The 22,891-nt window shown below is 51.7% G+C and overlaps 2 protein-coding genes across 7 annotated transcripts in view; one reads left to right on the top strand and one right to left on the bottom strand.

Moving 5' to 3' along the window:
* Positions 1-442: 442 nt before the first annotated feature.
* Positions 443-21,270, bottom strand: PPP1R13L (protein phosphatase 1 regulatory subunit 13 like). 6 transcript variants are annotated; one of them, XM_089902696.1, is made up of 13 exons: positions 21,186-21,270; positions 16,767-16,847; positions 16,506-16,651; positions 15,636-16,140; positions 15,428-15,526; positions 15,261-15,352; positions 14,521-14,953; positions 12,420-12,874; positions 9,981-10,112; positions 9,752-9,885; positions 9,497-9,663; positions 7,607-7,806; positions 1,040-1,183 (listed from the first exon to the last, which is right to left on the bottom strand). In XM_089902696.1, exons 2-13 carry the CDS (start codon positions 16,819-16,821, stop codon positions 1,136-1,138), a joined length of 2,466 nt encoding a protein of 821 aa, XP_089758822.1. In that variant the 5' UTR covers positions 16,822-16,847; positions 21,186-21,270; the 3' UTR covers positions 1,040-1,135. The 6 variants fall into 6 exon arrangements, 5 of the variants coding, with proteins under 5 accessions (XP_089758821.1, XP_089758822.1, XP_089758824.1 ...); XM_089902698.1 differs by lacking the exon at positions 21,186-21,270 and adding an exon at positions 17,480-17,760; XR_016390914.1 differs by lacking the exon at positions 21,186-21,270 and adding an exon at positions 6,289-6,755 and having other exon boundaries at positions 1,095-1,183.
* Positions 21,175-22,891, top strand: part of POLR1G (RNA polymerase I subunit G) — a 4,417-nt gene continuing 2,700 nt past the window's right edge. The window contains exon 1 of the mRNA XM_022585360.3: positions 21,175-22,864. Within this exon, the coding sequence (XP_022441068.2) occupies positions 22,831-22,864 (34 nt within the window). The 5' untranslated portion in view covers positions 21,175-22,830. The remainder of the gene's footprint in view (positions 22,865-22,891) is intronic.

Raw genomic sequence — 22,891 nt, 5'->3', positions numbered from 1 at the left:
TATTTTCAATCCGCTGTTGATTGAGCGGAACCCATGGATAGTGAGGACTTAGTGTATTGCATTCCTTAGGACAGTCACTATAACAAGCCCACAGTCAGGGGGAGGGGCTACTGAAGGGCATGAATACCTGGAAGCAGGGGTGATTGACAGCAGCCAATTAGAATGACTGCCTCCTGCCTCCTCCTGGCCTTTGTAGTCACTATTCCCTGTGTCTGAAAGGCTCTTCTCTCAGATCTCTGCATGGCTTCTTTCCTCACCTCCCTCAAGCCTTCCTAGAGTCTTCCTCAAGAATCCTTTCCTCAGCGAGGCCTTCCCCGACCACCCTGTTTAAATTGCAATACACCCTGGATAGGCTGAATAATGGTCCCCAAAGATCTCCAGGCCCTGGAACCTATGAATGTTCATAGGTTACATGTGTCAACCAAAAACAAAACAAAACAAAACACAGAAGGCTGCAAACAAGAGTTTATATGGGGTCTTAAGAACTGCAATTCAGGCTGTACACCTGAAACTAACACAACATTGTAAATCAACTATACTCTGATAAAAATTTAAAGAAAAAAAAGAAGAATTGCAATTCAGGAGACAGATTCGGGTAAAACTGAAGGAGTGTTCTGGGGAAGAGAAAGCATCAGGGGCTTATAAAACAAAAGCTACAAGGTTGTTAAAGTTGTCTGGTGAGAATCGTGATTGGCTCTGACACAAGCCAGGGAATACTTGTCCTTAAGGAATCAAGAGTTATTTTAGGGTTAGGGTCCCACAAGTAGATAGGCTGTCATGAGTTATTTTAGGGTAAGGGTCCAGTAAGTATCTTGCATTTTTGGCAGATGTTCTTTTTTTATTTTTTTTTAATTTTATAAATTTATTTATTTATTTATTTTTGGCTGCGTGGGTCTCCGTTGTTGAGCGCAGGCTTTCTCTAGTTGCAGCGAGCAGGTGCACGGGCTTCTCATTGCGGTGGCTTCTCCTGTTGCGGAGCACGGGCTCTAGGCGTGCAGGCTTCAGTAGTTGTGGTTTGCGGGCTCTAGAGCTCAGGCTCAGTAGTTGTGGCACACGGACTTAGTTGCTCTGCGGCATGTAAGATCTTCCCGGACCAGGTCTCGAACCCGTGTCCCCTGCGTTGGCAGGCGGATTCTTAACCACTGTGCCACCAGGGCAGTCCCTGGGCAGCTGTTCTTGATGCCTATGTTAAGACAATAAGTGATCAAAAGGTCAGATTCCATCCAGGCTGGGATGTGCATAAGTCACACTTCGTCGATGGCCTCCCAGCTCCATTTTAGAGAGTTCTCTTAGCGATACTGACTCCATTTTTATTTTCCTTCCGCATATGGCAAAAGGGAATTTGCAGGTGTGATGGTTAAGGATCTTGAGAGATATCAAGGTGCGTCCTAAATGTAATCACGTGTCCTCATAATAGGGAGATTTGACAGCAGGACAGAAACAGAGGCAATGCTACACTGAAGCAGGATGCCACGCTTTGAAGTTGGAGGAAGAGGGCCGAGCCAAGGAATGTCAAGAATGCAGCTCTAGAAGCTGCAAAAGACAAGGAAATTGATTCTTCTCTACAGCCTCTGGAGGAAGTGCAGCCCTGCCAGCACCTTGGTTTCAGCCCAGTAAAACTAACCTCAGACTTCTGATTTTACGAATTGTAAGAAAATAAATGTGTATTGTTTTAAGCCACTGAGTTTGGGGTCATTTGTGACAGTAGCCGGAGGAAATGAATGAATAAATACACTTCCAATCAGGCACAATATATCCAATTCTGCTTTAGTTTTTTCCATAGCAGCGATCAGCATCTGATAGGATATGGTTTTTGCTTATCATTTTTTTTATTGTCTGTCTCTTCCACTAGAATGTCGGCTCTACAAAACCAGGGGCATTTTATCACCGGTTATTAGGGACAATTTCAAAGGGATACAAAAGTTGAGAGAATAGTCTAACGAAGCCCCACATACATGAAGCTTTATCAATCTTCAACTCAGGGCTGATCTTGTTTCATCTACACCCCAACCACTTCCCCTCCCACCAGTTGATTATTTTGAAGCAAATCCCAGACATCATATCATTTCATCCATCAGTATTTCAGAATGTAGCTCTAAAAGTAAAGACTCTTTGTAAAAACATAACCATAATATCATAGCACATCTCAAAAAAAAAGGAATAATAATTGCTTAATATAATCAAAGTTCCAGATACTATTTGAATTTGAGAGCAGGGACTTCTGTCTGCTTGGTTTTTTTTTTTTTTTTTTTTTGCGGTACGCGGGCCTCTCACCGCTGTGGTCTCTCCCGTTGCGGAGCACAGGCTCCGGACGCGCAGGCTCAGCGGCCATGGCTCACGGGCCCAGCCGCTCCACGGCATTTGGGATCTTCCCGGACCGGGGCACGAACCCGTGTCCCCTGCATCGGCAGGCGGACTCTCAACCACTGTGCCACCAGGGAAGCCCTGCTTGGGTTTTTTTTTGTTGTTGTTTGTTTGTTTTGTTTTTAAATTTTATTTATTTATTTGGCTGCATTGGGTCTTTGCTGCGCGCGGGCTTTCTCTAGTTGCGGCGAGCAGGAGCTACTCTTCGTTGCGGTGCGCGGGCTTCTCATTGTGGTGGCTTCTCTTGTTGTGCAGAATGGGCTCTAGGTGTGCGGGCTTCAGTAGTTGTGGCTCACGGGCTCTAGAGCGCAGCCTCAGTAGTTGTGGCGCACGGGTTTAGTTGCTCCGCAGCATGTGGGATCTTCCCAGACTAGGGATCGAATCCGTGTCCCCTGCATTGGCAGGTGGATTCTTAACCACTGCGCCACCAGGGAAGTCCTCTCTCCTTGTTTACTTGTTCTCCTTTGCTACCTTATGTGGCAAAAGGGACTTTGCAAATGTGACTAAGTTAAAGATTCTGAGATGGGAAGATTATCCTGGATTATCTGGATGGGTCCAGTGTAGCCATAGTGAAAGAGGGAGCCAGGAGGGTCAGAGTCAAGAGATAAAGCTGTGACAATGGAAGTATGAGATGGAAGTGATGCAAGAGCTGGCTTTGAAGACAGAAGGGGGCCATGAACCAAGGAATACAGCCAGCTTCTAGAAACTAGAAACGGCAAGGCAAGGGCTTCTTTCCCATAGTCTCCAGAAAGGAACTCAGCCCTGCTGACACCTGGATTTTAGTTCAGTGAGACCCATTTCAGATGTCTGACCTCCAGATGGTAAGATAATAAATTTGTATTGTTTAAGCCTCCAAGTTTGTGACAATTTGTTACAAGCAGCGAAAGGAAGCTAGTGCAGATTTTGGTACTGGACGTGAGGTGCTGCTGTAACAAATACCTAAAAATGTGGAAGTGGATTTGGAATTGGACAATGGGCAGAGGCTGGAACAATGTTGAGAAGATGGGGAAAAGCCTAGATAGCCTTGCAGACCATTTGTAGAAATACGGGTGTTAGCAATTCTGCTGGTGAGGACTCAGAAGGAAGTGAGGAGTAAGGTAGAGTAAATCTCTATAATCTTAGAGAACACTAAGTCATCATAAACAGACTGTTGGTAGAAATATAGGCAACCTCTAGAAACTGGAAAAGGCAAGGAAACAGATTCGCCCCAGTAGAACATGGCCCTGACAACACCTTGATTTTAGCCCACTGAGACCTGTTTCAGACTTCGGACCCCCAGAATTAAAAGACAATAAATTTGTGTTATTTAACCTACTAAGCTTGTGATAATTTGTTATAGCAGTAATGGGAAATGAACCTATCTCTGTTATGCAAAAGAGAGATCAGACTAGTGTAAACACATACAAAATAAAGAAGCCCAGAAGAAACAAAGATTACACAGGAAAAAAAAGAAAGCTACGAAACAAACACAAAAACACCTGTAACTAAAATACTATAAAAAATACCTAGCAAGATAATAGATGATATCACATTTATAAAATAGGAACTGGAGGCTATGAAAAATGAATAATTAAATAACAAGAAAGAGTTCTTGGGAATTCACAATAATAGATGAAACATAAACTTTAATAAAAGGATTAGAAGATAAAGGAAATTTCCTAGAAAGTAAGGGGAAAATTAACAAAGAGATGGAAAATAGTGGTGAAAAGATAAGAACACTGAAAGCTCAAACCAGAAGATTCAACATCCAAATAATAAAAATTCCAGAAAAAGAGAGCAAGAAAACAAAGAAACCAACACACACACACACACACACACACACACACACAGAAACCAACACATAAATATACAAGAAAATTTCCCAGAACCAAAGGCTATGAGTCTCCAGATTGAAAGGACAGACTTAGGGTCTGAATGATTAATGAATAAAAGCTACAGTGAGGCACATCCTCATGAAATTTCAGAACCAGAGAAAGAGAGAAGATCCCAAAAGCTTCCAGAATAAAGCAAGTCAAATACAAGTTCAAAGCAGAGGGAGAATGAAAACAAATCTGAGGGGAGAAAAAAAAAACCAAACAGGTTTCCTTTGTTATCCAAACTTGCATTCCAACTTAGGAAGAAAATAGATTTGAGTGACAAGGGATACATATATTTCCAACCTAGAATTTTATACCCAGCCAAACTATAATAAAGTTGGAGGATAAAATGAAGATATATTAAGCCATGCAAGAACTCAAAAGTCTTTATCTCTTCCTCTCCCTTTTAAGGGAACGACTGGAGCATGTGCTCCAGCAAAATGAAGAGTCAACAAAGAAAGATAGACATGGAATCGAGGAAACAATATCCAAAACAGGGACGTCCAGGATAGCTTAGCGTAGGCCTAGAAAGCATCAAGTCCACATTCAAGTAGGAGAGAGGACTTTAGGAGGGAGGAAAAAAAGCTTGAGTGAGCTGTTAGTAATACAGACGATTCCATGGAACATTTGAAAAATATTAAGTATAGGTGCAAATAAAATTAAGCAAGTGACAAAGGTAAATTTAATTCTCAAAAATTTAGAAATTTGTGAAGAGAAAATTCTAATATACTGCATGGCTCTGCAGTGAAAACATATTTACATATCACAACATTTTAAAAACTATTGATTGATATAAAAATTATGATTTCATTGAGGAGAGGGAAAGTAGAGTCAGATTAATAGACCTCAAACCTCATCTACTATACCAGGAAATCAGTAGAGAATGTCTAAAATTGAGAAATCAAGAAATAGCAATGCCAGCATATTTAGAAACATACAAGAAAATACCAGAGGAAACAGCTATAGCAGTTGAAAGTGGTGGCCTCTGGAAAGCAGATGGGAGTAGGGAGAGGTAGCAGGAGGACTGTTTTTCTTCATTACAAATATCTTAGTACCAGTACCATTTGATTTTTAAAGTATATTCATGAAAATTAATCGGCAGTGATAGAAGCGACTACCCCTTATGGGGAGGAGACATGCATATATTGACTGCAAAGAGGCACAATGGAACTTCTGGATGATGGAAATGTATGTCAGCTTTACTCAATAGAACTTTCTGGGATGATGAAAATGTTCTCTATCTGCACTGTCCAAAATGGTAGCCACTAGCCACATGTAGCTACTGAGCACTTGAAAAGTGGCTAGTGTGACTGAGGAATTGAATCCTTAATTTTTATTTAATTTAAACTAATTAAAAATAATTAAAATTCCCACGTGAGTTGTTTTGGACATTGCAGACAATGACAATGTTGAAGTTTTATGATTTGTAAAGAAATACAAATCAGAAGAGAGAAAGGCTTCTGATTTGTCAAAAATCTTCAAGGGGAAGTTTATGAAATAAAAAAATGAAGAAGCAAAGGAAAATCACTCTTCAGGGTCAGACCCTCAAAAAGTCCACATGGATTTCCAGTAGATAAAGCCCTGTTGAAGATGATCTCACAATGCATAATTTCAATACACGAGGAAACAAGCCACCATGAGTGAGAGCCAGCGGACACACCAAATTACAGGAGGAGATGGCACCAAACTTCAGATGATAGAATTATCAGACATTTTATGTCTTTAAGCTTAAGGACGCTTAAAAAGAAGAATCCAAAACATGAAAAAAAGGTCAAGACACTACAAAAAAAATAAAAAGCAGGCATATTTGAAAGAGGAAGGATTGGATTCACATGAGGGAAATCCCTTCCAAAGGGGCTACTTTAAGACTGGTTTACCAAAAATAGTAACAATGAGGAGAATTATTAAGTCAGAATGGAGTTCAGAGAGACGGAAGTCAATTTCTGTGCAAACTACCTTTATTTATAATGAAAAACGTCCCCATTCTGTTATAAAACCGGCACTTTGTAAAGGCACTTGACTGGGGAGAGAGGGGGCAGGGATGCTGATAGAGACTAATATGCCTCACCTGGCCCCTGAAGGCTGTTGGTAGAGATATGGCGGAGGTGACTCCTGGGAAAATCCAGTGGCGGTGACCCACTCCAGGCTCCGCTGGGATGGTGGGTTGCCTTGCTTTTCGGCGGGGGGTGGGGGGCAGTAGGAGCAGGAGGCACTTTGGACAGTATGTGACTTGGCAAGTGGTGGTGGGGGGTCTCTCTTGCCCCCAATGATTCCCAGCCCCACCACAACCTCCCACAGCTAAGGCAGTTTTCTAAATTTAAGGCTGGGGTTCTCCTTCTCCCCAGGGCTTCCAGGGAAGCAGAGAGGTGTTGGCAAGGACCTCGTCCCTGCAAGGATTGGGGGCGCAGGCAGATGCAGCAGTAAGGGAGGAGGAGTTCCGGAATGAAGGCAGCTGCTGCCTTCTCCTGTCTCCCTTCGAAAAGTCCTTCTCTCCAGCTAGACCTTATTCCTCTGCGGCTTCACCCTGGGGAAGAGCTGAGGGAAGACAGGCTCTTCAGACACCAGGAGCTCCCACCCCTGCATTCCACCCCAAACTTAATACAGTCACCTGATCCACCCCCAAACACGTGGACTGTCTCCATCCTCCCATCCCTTCCTAATGGACCCTCTCAGTATCTCCCAAACCACACCAGAATCCCCTGTCAGCTGCAAGCACCAGCTGGAGCCTTCCAATCAGCAGCTGGCTTGATGAAATGGAGTATTTCCGAGTCTCCCATACGGCCATAAAAAAGACGCCCGCCTCTCCCTACCACCATGGCTGCCTGGTTGGGACCCACCTCCACCTATTCCCCAATTAAAGGAATCGTCTTCTCTCCCAGGAATATAATGGGATCTTCCTGGTCTCCTCCCCTAACCTAGTAGTATCTCCCTCAGTTCTACCGCGATTTTATTAATGGATTCTTCCTCACCCTGCCCAATGCAGTGTAACAAAAGCTTCCATGCCTGTAATACACAATTCTTTAACTGCCCCCATCACCAAGATGGGATTCTTCATGACTCCCCTTGGCTAGAATACATTCTTCTTTACCTCCCCATGAATATTAGGAATAATAAAAATATTTGATTGAGCACGAACCAATCAAATAACTAGGAAGGCAGTACTGGTGAGTACCCCACGAAGTACCACCAGTAAGTGGCTCTTCCTCCCCTAACTAAAAGGGGATCTCCCTTACCTCCCCCGTTATTATAATGGGCTCATCCTCACCTCCCCACAACCGATAATGGACTCTTCTGACCTCCCCTCCTCCCCAATGTAATGCACTGTCTCTCTTGCCCTTTTTCCCGTGGGATCACCCCTTTCCTCACAATATCGCTTCTGGGCTCACCCCGAAGTAGTTACGGGGCACGTAGCCCTCCTGGCCGTGCACCGCGGCCCACCACCAGTCCGTCTCTTCTGGCCCATCCCTCCGCAGCACGGTTACAGACTCGCCCTCGCGGAAGGACAGCTCGTCTCCAAACTCAGCGCTGTAATTCCAGAGAGCGCACACCACCCCGTTGTACATCAGCCCCATGCTCTGCTCCACGTCTGAAACATGAAACCGCAGGGATCGTCAGCGCCCGGTTCAGGGGGGCCGGGAACACTCAGGGATACGACGCGCTGGGGACAGGGACAGACTCTGAGATTTGGCGCCAGCCTCACCTTGGGGAATGAGCCACTCGAAAAGTTGTGTACCCCTGTCTGGAGAGGGGGGCCTGAGCTGGAGTCAGCTGCCAGGACTGACAGTCTCTAAAACACTGGGGTGCATCAAGCCGGCCCACCAACCCCCGAGGCAGGGTCAGTGGTCCCCATTTCCACTTATATCTGGTTAAGTCCCTGTATCACTCCTATAAGTACAGTCGTCTGCACCCCACCCCCCCCCCGTAAGTGGTCCAGTCTCCATAGATGACTCAATCCCTCCTTCATATGGTTCAGCCCTACTGCTCCCCACAAAGTGGTCCCAACTCCCCCTTTCCAGATGGTGCAGTGCACACTGCGCCCCCTCCCCAAAAGATAGTCTCAAAGAGGATGTAATAATTTTCCAGATAGTATAGGCCACCCGAACCCCCCTTTAATCCCATCAAGGATTTAGCCCCCTTTCCAGATGGTACAGTCCACCGTGCTCCCCCCCCTTTAATGGTTCAGTCCACCGTGTTCCAGTTTCTCCTCCTCTCCACCACCCCTCCCCACCCCCAGCAAGTGTGCTGTTCAATCTCTACTTCATCCTCACAGAACTCTCCAAGTCCAGGCAGGTAGGAGGTACAATCTTCTTATCTCATAGTCTTCATCTACCTGTGACAAAGGTGGTCACAATCCCCCTTCCCAAAGCTTCAGTGGACGGTCTATTTCCCGCCCCAGCGGTCCTGGCCTGCCGCTGCTCACCACTAAGGCAGGTGTTACAGCCCCACGGCTCCCACCCACTTTCTGCCACAGCACAGCAGGCTGTCGTGTAGTCCCTCCAGGCTCACCTCCCAAATACATTGGCCCACCCCCAGGTCCTACAGCCTGCCTTACCCCAACTCTCTGAGGTCCCCAACCCCGCCTTATGATAGAGTTGGCCCCTCCAGGTGAGCGCTACAGACCCTAGGCACTTAGTTCCTCCCATCACCTGTTTAAGTGATGCGCACCTAGGATACGGCCTACCTAGTTCCTCCCATCACCTGTTTTAAGTGATGTGCACCCCCCCACTGGAGATATATGGTACAGCCTCCTGTCTCACTAGGAGTGGAAGAGTCCCCAAGCTCCTCCCCAGAAGCCATGGCCTGCTCACCTCTCACCTGTGTGGTGCTGTATTTCCCACAGGTAGCACAGCCCATGTGCCCAGCCCTAGGCCAGGTAGATGGTATAGTTGGAACGTCCAACTCCCCACCCCCGTGGATGAGAAAGCGGCGCAGTCTCCACACCTGCTCTTCTCCCTACAGGTGTCCAGCTTGCGTGGCACAGTTCCCCTGTCCCCCTCTCCCTCGAAGGTGGCACAGTCTGCTGCGCCCACACACCCTTCTTGCATCTGCCAGGTGGGAGGCCCAGTGCCCCACCCCTGCAGGTGGTCCATCCCGCCGGCCCCTCCTCGGTGATGCTGCCACAAGGTTGGTACAGCCCCCCGCGTCCTCTCTCAGGAGCCGCAGTCTGCTGCCTTCCCCCGCGCAACATCTACCAGCTGGGCGTCCCAGTCCCCGCGACGCCCTCCCCCAGAGGTGGCCCAGCCCGCCCACTGAGGCGCCCCAGCCCTGCCTCGCACCTGCCAGGTAAGTGGCGCAGTCGACGTAACCCTCGCGGTAGGGGTCGCACTTCTCGATGGCGGTGGCGCCGTCACTGAGCGTGGTGGCGAAGATTGCCGCGCCGTGCTGCACCAGCGCCATGCAGATGGCCGTGTCGTTGCAGGACGCCGCGCAGTGCAACGGTGTCCTAGGCGAGGGAGGCAGGCGTGAGAGGCCGCGCTGGGGCCCGCAGCGCCTTCCCCGCCCCACGCCGGCCGCGCGAGGTCAGGACTCACCAGCCGTGGCTGTCGGGGGAGTTGACGTTGGCACCCGCCGCGATTAGGAAGTCCACGATGGGGTAGTTGGCGCCGCAGATGGCGTTATGCAGGGCGGTGATGCCCTCCTCGTTGGGCTGGCTCGGGTCGTTCATCTGGACGAGCCGGGGGACGGAGAGGCTCAGTCCCGCGGCTGCTATCCAGCGTCTGCCGCCCCCACCCGCCCGCCCTTCTGTCCGGCAGCACTCACCTCCTTCACCGCCTGCTGCACCACGTCCAGCTCCCCGGTCAGCGCGGCGTCCAGCAGCAGCACGAGCGGGCTGAGGCGCGCGCGACGGACCTTGCGCGGGGAGCCGGCCTTCCGCAGCACCGAGCGCATCTCCTGGGGGACAGAACCGGGGCTTCGGTGGCTTGGCGGGGATTGCTAATATACCCATTCCTCAGAGCGGGAAACAGAGGCTCAGGGACCAGGCGGCCACTCCAGGTCATCCAACTAGACAGGGCTGAGATTGGAACCCAGGAACGTACGTACACATAGCCTGAGTCCAGAGGGCCATGGGAAGGAGGGTCCCTCAGTTCCACAGCCTCTGGTTCCCTGCAACACTCAGGGAATCGGGTGATTTTGGAATCTTGGGCCCTGAGACCTGAGAGGAAGCTTGGAGACCACGAAGTTGATGATTGTGGAAGCCAGATATTCAATCCATAGTTTCATTTCTTTTATATATTAAAAAAAAAAAAATGCTAGGAAGCACACCTGACAAGATGTTACCAAGTGTTAATTTCAGATGTTTGGAATTAGAATATATATTTTTAAATTATGTACTTTTATTTATAGAAATTTATTCTAAAGAGATAATTAGTAATTTAGGAAATTAGAATATTTATCATATTATTCCTTGTGCCTTCTTATTTTTGATTTTCAAGTGTCCTACAAAATTCATTTATTCTGAGCATATAGCATTTGTGATTCTGGTCTTCGATGTCAATGATTTCAAGATTCTGGAATTTGAAGATCCCACGAGCCACCCATTTAAAAATTCTCTGATGCTAAGTTTCCAACATGTGTGAGTCCAGAAATGCTAAGTTGTGCCATTTCAAATTGCTGAGGACCCAGCACATTGCATTCCCAAGATTCTATGATTGAGAACTTGAATATTTCATGGTGAGAACTTCATTCCAAAAGATTGGAAGGAAATACTCAAAATGTTAATCGTGGTTGTCTCTGAATGCTGTTATTTGGGCCTCTTTATTCTACTTTTATCTATTTCTTCCTAGTTACTGTGTTTGTGTGTTCCTTTCTAGTGGAAAATGTTCACTTAAAATAAAATTCTGTATTATAACATATTCGTGCACTAATCTATGATTTAAGATTCAAATGATGAGTCTTTAATTTTCAGTTCTGGGGACTTCAAGAATCAGTAATAACCAGGGTTTGTGTTACTAGCTTTTTAATTCTAAGATCCTGTGCAAACCTTCAGTGTTCTGGAATTCTGAAATTTCACTCTTCTGAGTTTGTGATGTCAGAATTTAATTTTTGAATTCTGTGAGTGTTCAGGTTTCTCTGTGGCCAGAACTTTGTGATTCTACAATGAGGCAACTTGACCATTTCAAGACACTGTCATTCTTCCATTCTTGATTTCAAGACCCTGAGCCTCAACATTTCTTGGCTCCACCCTCAGAAGGGCCTGGGAATATGCATTTGGGGGTCCACCTGGCCCCCACGTCTTCTCTGAGAATTGTTCTCCTGCATCTGTCTACCCACACTGAGCAATCAGGATTGTTCCATGTGACTACACCCCGCTCCCTCCAAGCCACGATGCAGAAACCAGACCAAGATCAGCAGGAGACCAGCCCCTGGTCAAATGATAACAATAATAGTAAAGTGCCAGGCACTATTCTAAGCACTATATTCATGTATTAAATCCTCACAGCAACCCTGTGCTTATTTTCATCCCCATTCTACAGATGAGGAAACTGAGGCACAGACAGACTATGTGTCTGGCCCAAGGTTGCACAGCTGATAAGTGCTGTGGAGCTGGGATTTGAACCCAGGCAGCCTAGCTCTGCCACTGGTGCACTTAACCACGACACCCACAACCTCAGAGACCAGAGACTTGTTCTTGAAAATCTGAATGGAAGAAGCTCTGACTAGAGTCAGAGGACAGCATGGACTTGAACTGGGAGGTCATTTTGAGTCAGGGCCGGGTGGGCCATTTCTAACCACGGCACAGGCTTGCTGAGGTGTAAGAGGAGAGAGCAGCTCCCCAGAGAAGGCGGACATGAGAGGCTGTGGCAACTAGGGAGAGAAATGGTGACTGCCTTGATTCAGGCAGGCTTTTCAGACCCCAGAATAAACCCTCTGTCATGCCAAGACGAAGTCATTTCCAGGTTGGAAGACTCTTAAGATTCCTGAAGGGAAGCCCTGGGGGGACAGGTTACTGGAGAGGAGCAGAGAAAATCTCGATGTGGCCAAGACTTCTGAATGCCCCTCCATATATGTTCTCCCTTTCTGCTGAGCACAGGTACACTTAGACGTAAAGCTACATTTCTCAGCTTCCCTTGCAGCTGGGTTCCCGGCCAGTGGAATGCGCCAGATGTGATGCGTGCAGTTTCCAGGTTCTGTCCTAAAAGGGAAGGGATGCTTCCATATGCTGAGTCATATACCCCAGTTTCCTCCTATATTACTTACCATGCTCTGTGGCTGCTCTGGTGGGCTGCTCTGGAGAGGGGCTGGAGGTGGTATGGGAGCTGGTGGGGCTGGAGCAGGGGGCCCTGCCCTGGCCTCAGGTCCCTCAGTGATGGGACACAGCTCAGGCTCGGGCCCCCCAGGCCCACCGTGACGATGGAAGAGACGGCTGATGATCTGCTGGTACTGCTTCTTGTGCGTGGGGGGCAGGGCTATAGTAGGGCTCTGCTCCATGGAGCCCCTGCGTTTGAGGGGCCGTGGAATTTCTGCCAGCACCCGTGCCACCTCCTCCAGCTCGGGCACTGACTGTGCCTCGGGCGGCAGTGCTGGCTGCAGCCGTGTGGGACTAAGGGGCCGAGTTACAGCGCCTTCATCTGCATCACCAGCCTCCAGCTCTGGTGTCAGCAGCCCCTCCAGCTCCGGCTCAGGCTCCAGCTCAGTGGGAGGTTTGGGGAAGCCTAGAAGGAGCAAGAGCCCCATCAAAGGAGGGGTCCCAAGAGACCCGAGAGACTCCCTCCCCACAACTTCCAGGACTTGCAACAAATGCCTGATTTGCTGTGTGACCTCAGGGCAGTGTCTTGCTTTCTCTGGGCTACACTTTCCCTGGGTTGTGAATAATAGACAATTATGACAGCCTCCATTTAACAAGCACTTAGCATGTGCCTCGTGCTTTACATGCCTATCACTGAACTCTCACCACTACCTTGTGACGTTGATATGGCTAACATCTCATTATTACAGAAAGGGAAACTGAGTCTCAGAGAAGGCAAGTCAGTTGCCTAAAGCCACACAGCTGGGATTTGAACTCAGTCCTATCTGACTCCAGAATCTCTGCTCCTACCATTACGATAAACTTGACTTTCTAAGATTGTAAGAATTTCCTCTCCTAACATCTCAGGCAAAAAATTGCTGAGGACTTCATTGGTGGCGCAGGGGTTAAGAATCTGCCTGCCAATGCAGGGGACACGGGTTCATTCCCTGGTCCGGGAAGATCTCACATGCCGTGGAGCAACTAAGCCTGTGCGCCGCAACTACTGGAGCCCGGGCTCAGAATAAGAGAAGCCACCAGAGTGAGAAGCCCGCACACCGCCCCTGCTCGCTGTCATTAGAGAAAGCCCGCGGACTGCAAGGAAGACCCGAGGCAGCCAAAAATAAATACAGAAAGAAAGAAAATTGCTGGGACTAGAATCTTGGTACTTGTTGGTCTCTTCTCTCTGTTTCTTGCCTTTCTGTCAGAGCTTCTAAAGCAGGTAGAAATATACAATTTTATATATATATATATATATTTTTTTTTTTTTTTTTCTTTCTGTATGCGGGCCTCTCACTGCTGTGGCCTCTCCTGTTGCGGAGCACAGGCTCCGGACGTGCAGACTCAGTGGCCATGGCTCACGGGCCCAGCCACTCTGCGGCATGTGGGATGTTCCCGGACCGGGGCACAAACCCGTGTCCCCTGCATCGGCAGGCGGACTCTCAACCACTGTGCCACCAGGGAAGCCCTACAATGATCATTTTATACACGATTTCATTGACTGTCCATCGTAATCTATGAAGTAAATGTTATTAATCTCTCTTCACAGATGAGAAAATGTAAGCTCAGATGGGTTAATTAATTTATCCTCAGTCACACAGCATGTCAATGGTAGAGAGGGGATCAAAACCCACTCTGCTTAAATCCAGGCCCTGCGCTGGTCTCACACCAAAAACTATTAATAATGATTAATATGATAGCTATTGAGGGCTTTCTATACATCAGGCCCTATTTTAAGGACTTTATATGGATTAAATAATCTAGTACCATAACCCAATAAGGTAGGTTCTATCACTATTCACCTTTTACACTTAAGGAAATTGAGGTCCAGAGAGGTTAACTGACTTGCCAAAGGTCACACAGTGTGGAGCCAGCCAGTCTGACTCCAGGGTCCATGCTTAAGCACTGTGCTATCCCTAGTTCCTGAGCAAATCCCCAAGCTCATCTGGCCTTGCTCTCTGCAGGGACAATGTCTGGAAACACGTGTTTGGTTGTGATGGGACCCCAAGCTGGTTTGGTCCCCAGCCATCTGCCCTCCCTTCACCCATCCCTCAGGAACCCCCATTGCTGACTCACCTTCACTCACAGCGGACCAAGTCTCTTGGGGGGGTTGGAGGACGGGGGCAAGGGCTTGAAGCTGGGGCTGAGGCTGTAATTGTGGCTGGGACTGTGGAGGCAGCTGGGGCTGGGGAAGCAGCTTAGGCGGGGGAGCTCGAGAGAAGATGGGGGAGCCAGGGAGCATGGCCCTGCTGGCTCCATGCTCCCAAAAGGCATTCTGCAGCTTGAATATCATGCTGAGGGGGATGGGGCGCTGGCGGGGGGCACTTCGGGGCTGGGGGCTGGTAGGAGGCATGGGGATGCGGCTGACAGGCTGCCAGCTTCGGGGCAAAGTGCCTGATGAGCCCGCAGAGCCCAGCGATCGGCGGTAGCTGTCTATATCAGAACGCCTGTCGTTGGTCAGAAGGGAGACCTTGTAATTGCGGGGCAGAGTGGCACTGGTGAAGTTGTCCTGGGGGAGAAAGAGGGAAGGAAGGAAGATAGAAGGGGCTCAGGTGGGAGGAGATAGGCATAAGGGAATGAATGATAAGGGAGTGGAGGAAAAGAGGAGGGAGGTAAAGGCAAAAGGTGGGAAGGGAGAGAAGGAGGGGAGGGAAGACGGAGGGAAAGGAAAGACGGTCAGGGAGGGGGTGGAAATCCAGAATAAAGGAAGAGCCTGGGGAAGGGTACGGAAACTGCGGGCGCAGCCAGGAGGGGAAGACTAGCCCTGACTCCACCCTTGCCCACCAGCCCCTCCCCAAGTTCCTCCGGCCCCTCACCTTCCCGGGGGCCCCCAGCCCATCCAGGCTGCTCTCTCTCCAGGGTAACAGCTGCAGGCCTGGTGAAGCAGGCCGCGCGAAGACATCGAGTCCTGTGAGGCGGGAATCATTAGGGTCTGGGGGAGGCCTCTCCGGGTCCCCCACTCCTTTGGCCTCGCACCACTCACGTTCATAGCTCGCTGTCTGCGAGGACTTCTTCTCGTATGCCACGTCCAGGTCAGACTCGTTCCAGGCTTTGGGGGGCCGCCGCCGAAGCGTTAGGTCGTCTGGAGGGAGGTTGCCCATGAGGATGTGGGGGGCGGGCGGGGGGGGGGGCCGAAGCTGGTCCCGGACCTTGCGCCACTCCCACCCGCCAAGTTCGGCCCCCTGGTTCACCTTGCGCGCGCAGAGGTGGGGCGAAGGCGCTGACGCCAGGGCCCAGCAGGGGGCTCCCAAAGGCAGTCGGCGCATCGTAGGCTGCGGTCGGGGTGCGAGGCGAGGGCCCGCGCTCAGGAAAGAAGGCCTGGGGCCCTTCGGCCAGGGGGCTGACACGGGGGGAGCGGGCACGGCCCAAGAAGTCAAAGGGCGTGGGGGAACCCTGCTGTCTGAGCGGGCCGGGGCGAGGGGAGGGCGAACGGCCGTGGGGGCTGCCTGCTCCATCGAAGGTGCGGGGCCGGGGTGAGGGCGAGCGGTCCAGGCTGCTGTAGGCATCCGGCTGCAGGTAGAACTGGGTGCGCGGTGACGACGGCCGGCCCTTAGGGGATAGCGAGCTGTAGGGGAGCAGAGCCGGGGCGCTCTCGGAGCGACCGAACGAGGTGTCTGCGCCGTCGGTGGTCGCCTTCCGGGGAGACCCGCGGCAGCCCAAGGGCTCGGGGACAGGGCTGAGGCTGTACCGGGACAGCTGTAGGGAGGTCGGGACATTGAGGGGTCAAAGGAGACAATAGTAGAGGGTTGGTAGGTCAATAGAGGTGATCGAAAATCAACCCTGGAGAGTTGGACGGAGCTAGAGATTCAGGCATAGGGAGCCCTGCAATCAGGGCTGGGGCTCGCATGTACAGTGCCTTTGTGCCGCTTAGAAAAAAACCCTTTTCTTCCGAGGGTCCTGACAGACGTCCACTTCCACTGATCCCCACTTCCATTAATCCCACAAGTAGCTTTAAATAGCCCACAGCCTGCACAGCCCCATGGGACAGGCTTGCCTGAACTCCTGGAGGAAAGAACCTGACTTTGGGGGGCTCGGGTGGGGACCAGGGCAAGCAGGCTCACCCTAGCCGGCGCTCTGGCCTGGGAGCCAAGAGACGCCGCCGGCAAGTCTGACCACAGCGACTCCAACTGCTTGGTCAGTTCGTCCACCTTGGCCGCCGCCGTGTCCAGCTCCGTATTCTTCAGGTCCATGTGCTTCGCGGCTAGAGCTGGGCAGCCGGTAGTAGCAGTGAGGACCCGGATTTCTGGGCTGGGCCCAGGCTCCCCCCCAGCCCCGCCCCGAGGACCCCGCCCCGCCAAGCCCCGCCCCCTACCCCAGCTCACACTGGAAGTTCAGGTCCAGAAGGTTCCGCGCGCTCTGGAACGCCTCGCTGTCCATGGTGCCGGCTGGCCGCAGCGGGGCGCCTGCGTTTGGGGAGGAGGAGCGGGGGAGAGCCTGCTCAGAGCCCGCCCACAGGGAACCTGGGGCCTTGAGGAGCAGGACGGGGCCTTTACTCTCCTACTTCCTTCCACTGGAAGCGCTATGACCCACCACTTCCCCTGCTGGGAAACGCCAACTCCTGCGAAGCCCTCCAGGAAGGCTAAGGACAATTCACTCTCTTTACGTGGCTCCTACTCCATCTCTCTATCTCAGCCCTAATAAGACGTGATCATTCCTTCAACAATTATCCATTGACCACCTACTATGTGACAGACATTATAGTGAACAGAGGCTGCAATAATAATAACTATCAATTACTGAATGCCTACTAGGGACCAAGAGACACTGTGCTAGATGCTGGGGATCTTTTCAAAAATAATGATGGTGCTGCCTACTATGTGCCAGGACCTTTGCTAGTTACCCGAGGGTATAATGAAATAAAACAACCATTTATTGAGAGAACACTGCCCCCTAGAATTGTGCCAAGTGCTTTACAGCTAATGCCTTATCCCATGATCAAAATCTCCATAGCAAAAAAAGAAAGTGGGGCTCAGAAACATTTGTTCCCAGTCACCCTGCAAGAAGTCGGCATACTAGATTTCACACCTGTACCTACCTTGTTATTCTGGGGCATCTCCGTCAGTCTGGAGGGGCTCCAGAGGACGGGGACCACTCAGCTCTCTCTTCCCAGAGTCCCCACCCAGAGGAGACTCAGCATGTTCACACAGACCCAGCGTCAACAGGAAGAACAGGGAGTTGGCCAGGGATGGCTGGGCCACTGTGGCCGCCAACGCAGTGGGAAGGAGCCAGGCCACCAGGAACTAGTCAGGCCAGCACCACCCCCATCTCCATGGTAGCCACCACACCCGCCAGCTCTGCCACCTCCCCACTACATCAACCGACCACTTAGCTTTGACTTGGGGTGCAGGCGTGGGCAGCAGGGCAGGCTGGGGCATGCTGATTCTGGCCTCAGTCTGGGAAGCCTCGGAACAGAACCTGTTGGGGCTGGTGGCTCATCTGGGTGTGTTAGGATTGTGTGACCTTGGGCTAAGAGTCCCCTCCACTCCTTGGGCCTTAGTTTCCCCAATTGTGAAAGGAGGAGGCAAATCAGCTATTCTGAGAGGCCTCCTCAATCTCTAAGAGGCCTAGATTCTGAAATTATAAGGGCCTTGAGGTTGTAATTAAATTTCGATAGAGGCTAAAACCCTCGGCTTGAGAGTCTATTGTTTGAAAGTTCTCAGTCCCAGATTCTATCTTTGGAACATTCTAGAATTCTCCCCTTTGGCTAGCCTAGATTTCTCTGTCTTCCTGCACTGAGTTCTATCTATCCCAGGATTCCAAAGTCCTAAAAGTCTAGGTGAATGTCTGGTATAGTGGAGTTGCTAAAAGCACAATTAAGGAGGGTTCAAATCTGGTGGCACCACTGTCCCACCTGACCAGACTGCCTCAGTTTCCTGATCTGTAAAATGAGGATAAATAGCAGTCTACCTCAGAGGACAGTTGTGACGATCCAACTGGCCAGAAGGTGCAAGAGGAATCAAGGCTCTGAGAATTGAGGCCTCAACAAGTAGAGACTATAGGGGACTTCCCTGGCGGTGCAGTGGTTAAGATTGAGCTCTCACTGCAGGGGGCACAGAGTTCGATCCCTGGTCCAGGTAAGACCCCACATTAGAATCTCAGAGATACACAGGAAACCATCTGTGTTCGTTAAAATATAAAAATGAACAGTCTATGCTACCTCCAGGGCCAGCATTCTGGTAGCGAATGGTTCTTTTGGGGATTTCATGATCCCCAAATTCTAAGACGCTGACATCCTCTGGGTCTAAGGAAATGCCAAGGCTAGGCGTGGGCCCGTCCCGGGTCTGAGGCGGGCGAAACAGGCGTCAGGGCCGCCAGGGGACGCTCCAGGTCACGGCCCGACCGCAGCGGGGCGGACGGACAGCTCCTGAGCTCAGAGCAGGGGAATGCGCGGAGGGCCCGGGCAGGTGCCGCGCCTCCCGCGGCAGGGGAGCGGGGGCCCGGCGGGGGGTCAAGGGTGGCGCGGGCCGCGCCTCTGCTCCAGGCCCCTGTCCTCCACCCCCACGTCCTCTCCGCCGGGCTCCCCTCTCCTCCGCCCTTAGGTCTCCCTCCCCGGCATCTTCTGCACCCCAGCCAGGTTCTTTGGGGTTAAAAATCAGGGGTGAAAAAAATAAAAAAAATAAAAAAAATAAAAAATCAGGGGTGGGGGGTTCCTGGAGGAATCATCCTGAGTAGGAACAGGGTCAGAGCGCCAGGCTGGTTTGGGAATACCCAGATTGGAATCCCCCAGCTCTGTCCAGATAGACAGACGTTGCGAGAGGCTCCACCCTGTCTGGGACTTGGTTTCCCCCCTCTGTGGACGTCTGCGGAATGAGCTAGGACCTTCCCCCTCTTTAAATCTCTACCTTCGGCTATTTAGCTTCTCTGTGCCTCAGTTTCCTTGTGTGTATAATGGGGGAATTAACACCTTCACCTCAAAGAAGTGTGAGGTTTGAATGACATAATTTATGTATAGAGTTTAGAACAGGGAAGGGTACAAAATAAAGTTCACACGTATAAGATTCCTAATTCCCAGGCCTGGAACAGACTGAGGGCTCAAAGCCAAAGTAATTTTTTTCCTCCAAAACAGCCCTTTCAAATCTTTCTGAGATTCTAAAAGCCCTGAGCTTTAACCCCTGGAATCTTGACTTCAGCCCTTGGATCTCAGAATGCTAAATTCTCCCCTGCTTTCCTGAGTTCTAGCCATCCCCAGTGCTGGCCCATTCCAGGGCATAGGAATCCCTGGAAGATTCCAGACAGAAAGTGGCAAAAGCCTAGGGTGTGCGTTGTGCCCGCACTCCAGCCTCAGTTTCCCCATTGGACTAGAAAGAAGTCATTCCCTGGGCTGGGCTCAGCAAACCTCAATGGAAGTGAGACCTTTGGGCAGTTGCCGGAGACCTCTGTAGACAATGGGAACCATCCATTACCTGCCAGCCCTGAGCCTGGCACGCTGTGAGCTCTGTCTTGGCAGCCACAGTTATTATTTTTTATTTCATCTCAGGCTACCACCAAATGCCCTTCAAGCCCAGACATTAGGAAGTTCTTCCCTCTCTCATCAGAACCCCCTGCCCCACCCCTTGTTTAATCCCTTCACGTGACTCATGGGGATGGAGAGAAGGGGGAGTCGGGCGGAGGGAGGTGCCAAGCCCTGCCCTCCCCCAGCTTCAAGGACAGACACACACCTCCAGAATTAGCCTCTATCCTCCCTTATCTCCCACACTACCTCAGGTCAGACAGATGGGAGTGGAGGTGACATTTTTCACCTCAGGGTCAGGGCCAGGAGCCCTAAGAGAGAAATGAATCAGAAAATCCCGTGGGAGTGGATGGTATCCCGACACCCAGAGAGTGGCTGAGGAAGGGGGAGGGCAAATCCTGACCCTCAACTCTGCTGCCAGTGTGACCCCTAAGCCTCAGTTTACCTCCGTCCTCTCTGTGTAATGGCTGTATTGTGCCCGCCATGCAAGCCCCCCAGAATCCAACCCCACCTTCTGGAATTCTGCCCTGGATTCTAGAACGCCCTTTGCAAATCCCAGATATCTCCCCCCTTTATGGGACAATAGGAGGTTCCCCGCCCCCGCCAGGGGGCGCCCTGGGACGGAGGTCACTCCTCTGCTTAGGCAGGTCTGACGCCCCGGTTAATGACATGTTGGGGATCGCGCAGCAGCACAGGGGAGGTTGGAGATCTGTCCTACTCTCCTCCTGCCACCTTGGCCCCGGCCCCAGAGCCAGAAAGTGGGGGGAATGGCGGGACACAGCCTCCAGAGGGACCCTGGATGTTTGTTCTGCTTCATTTCAGGAACCCGGGTTCCACTATCCCCACCCCACCCCTAATTCTGCTCGGAGACCTAAAGGCTCGGTCGAGAAGGCAGCTGAAGGGTGGTAGGGATGGCCGCCCATTCCAGAGCCCCAGCAGTCCGAGTCTCCCATTTCTCCCCAAGAGATCTAATACCCCAGTTCTACTCAAGGACTCAGGCTTCCGAAAGCCCCCATTTCGAGGGACTGAAACGTCCCGACGTTTCCGAACGTCTCCGAACGTCTCCCCGGGACCAAGGTGTCTGAGCCCTCCATTCCAAGAACTCAGGCATCCGAGCCCCTTTTCCTTCTGCCCAGTAAATCTGGCATCCAAGTTCTAGCTTTTAACGTTCTTGGAGTCCCCCAGCTCCGCCCTGGGACCTGGCGTCCGAGTCTCCTCCCGACCCTCCCAGGGACGCCAGTGTCGGGCTCCACCGGGGCCGCTGAACCCCTGGTGGGGGGGTGTAACTCACGGATCCGGGGCAGATCTTGGCACCAGGGGTCCTCCTCCGGCTCCGGCTCCGGCTGCGGGGAGCGGAGGACGGGGCGGGGCAGGCGCCGGGAACAGGTTAGACGACGTGACTCGGACCGGAGGGAGGCGGGTCCCGGAGGGGAGGGGGAGCCGGGGTCGCCTCGAGCACCTTGGGACTTGTAGTCGCGGAGGGGCAGGCCGTAGACGGGTACGTTCCCATTTGGATTGACCCACCCTTCTTGAAAGAAGATTTGGACGCCACCAAAGAGGTAGAAGGTTATAGAGTCTGGGGGAGACTCACAAATCCCGCCCCCAAGACGAGAAGAGGGCCTCGCTAAAATCAGTATCCCCTCGGGTCTCTGAGCCTCAATCTCTCCGTCGGTAAAAAGGGTGGTTGGGATCTTTACAGAATTTCCCACCAACGGCTCCCAAAGTTGGAGGCTGGGACTACGATTCCCAGCAGCTTCCACGACCGACGTCGGGCGCCACCCAACCTCGCGTCCTCTGGGAATTGTAGTCCCGGAGCCCGCAGGGGCAGGGCCCGGGTGTCTCGCCCACGCGCGGGAACTGTCTGGCGATCCCGGGAGGAGGCAGCACGTCCTCTTCCCCTGACCCTCCTCCTCTCTGAGCAGCCGCTGCCTCGCTGAGAAGGTGGGCGCCCCAGTTCTAAAGTAGGATCCGAAATCTCGGCAGAGGGGGCGGAAATCAGCGCTGACACACCGGTCAGGAATGCAGTCGGATCACCCAGTCTAGCCACCGTCTCGCGGCTCCGCCCGTCGCCCTACGCTGTGCAGTCCCTGTGTGAAGGGGCGTGGGCGTGTCCCCCAAATCTGCGTTCACGTGCCGCTGCTTACACGCACCCCAGGGCAGGGAAGGGGCGCTAGTCACGACGTCTACTCTCTCTCCCTTCCTCAAGGCCTTTGGAAATGTCCCCCCACGCACGAGACTAAATCCTCGAGGGCATCTACCTGTCTTTTGGGCCACAGCTCCGCCCCTTAGTCGCACCGCCCCACGCGTGTCCAGCTCGGGAGTCCAGAGGCTCCGCCCTGGGATCCACAGTCTCCTCCCCCTATATTTCCCGCTCCCCTGGAGCCCAGAGCCCCGCCCCTGGCTGATAGTTAACGCCCTCGGGAGGAATTACCCCCATTCCTCCATTTTCCCACCTCTCTCACTCAAGTTCTGAATTTCTGAGGCATCTGGGCCTCCCTAGAAGGGATTGTAACACTGAAAGCACAGTCCTGCCGACCTAGACTCTTACCTGCCTCTCTAAGAATTTCAGTCCAATCGATCTTCCTGTCTCTTTAAGAGTAGGTCCTGTGAATGTGGCTGCCCCTTTAAGGCAACGTTGGAGCAAATCATGTCTGAGGCTGTGGGGATACCCTCCGGGACCTGGTGCGGCTCTAACTCCCGCCAAACAGGCGAGTCGGCTGCTTTTGGGAGCAGACTTTGGGTAAAAGATGGCTTTCTCGGTAGTCTGCTGTGCACAAGTGGAAATTTCCCCCGCTTGTGCTCACAGAGCGAGGGGGCTCCGAGCGACACCTCCCGCGCCCTGGTGCCACATGGACGCTCCCAGATGAGGCCCCACCCCTTTGGTTCCACGTGGTCGGCGGCGGGGCCTGAGTGGCTCTGGCTGCTAGGTCTGAGGCATGGGTCCCGGGATGGCGGGGACCCCGTCCGGCGGTGAGTTGCTTCATGGCGGGCCGACAG

This window comes from Delphinapterus leucas, chromosome 20, assembly GCF_059928025.1.
Source record: "Delphinapterus leucas isolate spDelLeu-1000000601 "Yukka" chromosome 20, BTC_Dleu_Yukka2, whole genome shotgun sequence".
Lineage (NCBI taxonomy): Eukaryota > Metazoa > Chordata > Mammalia > Artiodactyla > Monodontidae > Delphinapterus > Delphinapterus leucas.
The sequence above is the reverse complement of the archived record's forward strand: the minus strand, read 5'-3'. Positions and strand labels throughout refer to the sequence as shown.

Coding starts and splice junctions, on each gene's coding strand:
- PPP1R13L (XM_089902696.1), bottom strand. CDS start 16,821: ATGGACAGCGAGGCGTTCCAGAGCGCGCGGAACCTTCTGGACCTGAAC. Junction 16,141..16,505: donor AGGCCAGAGCGCCGGCTAGG/GTGAGCCTGCTT, acceptor ACCTCCCTACAG/CTGTCCCGGTACAGCCTCAG. Junction 9,886..9,980: donor TGCAGCAGGCGGTGAAGGAG/GTGAGTGCTGCC, acceptor CGGCTCGTCCAG/ATGAACGACCCGAGCCAGCC.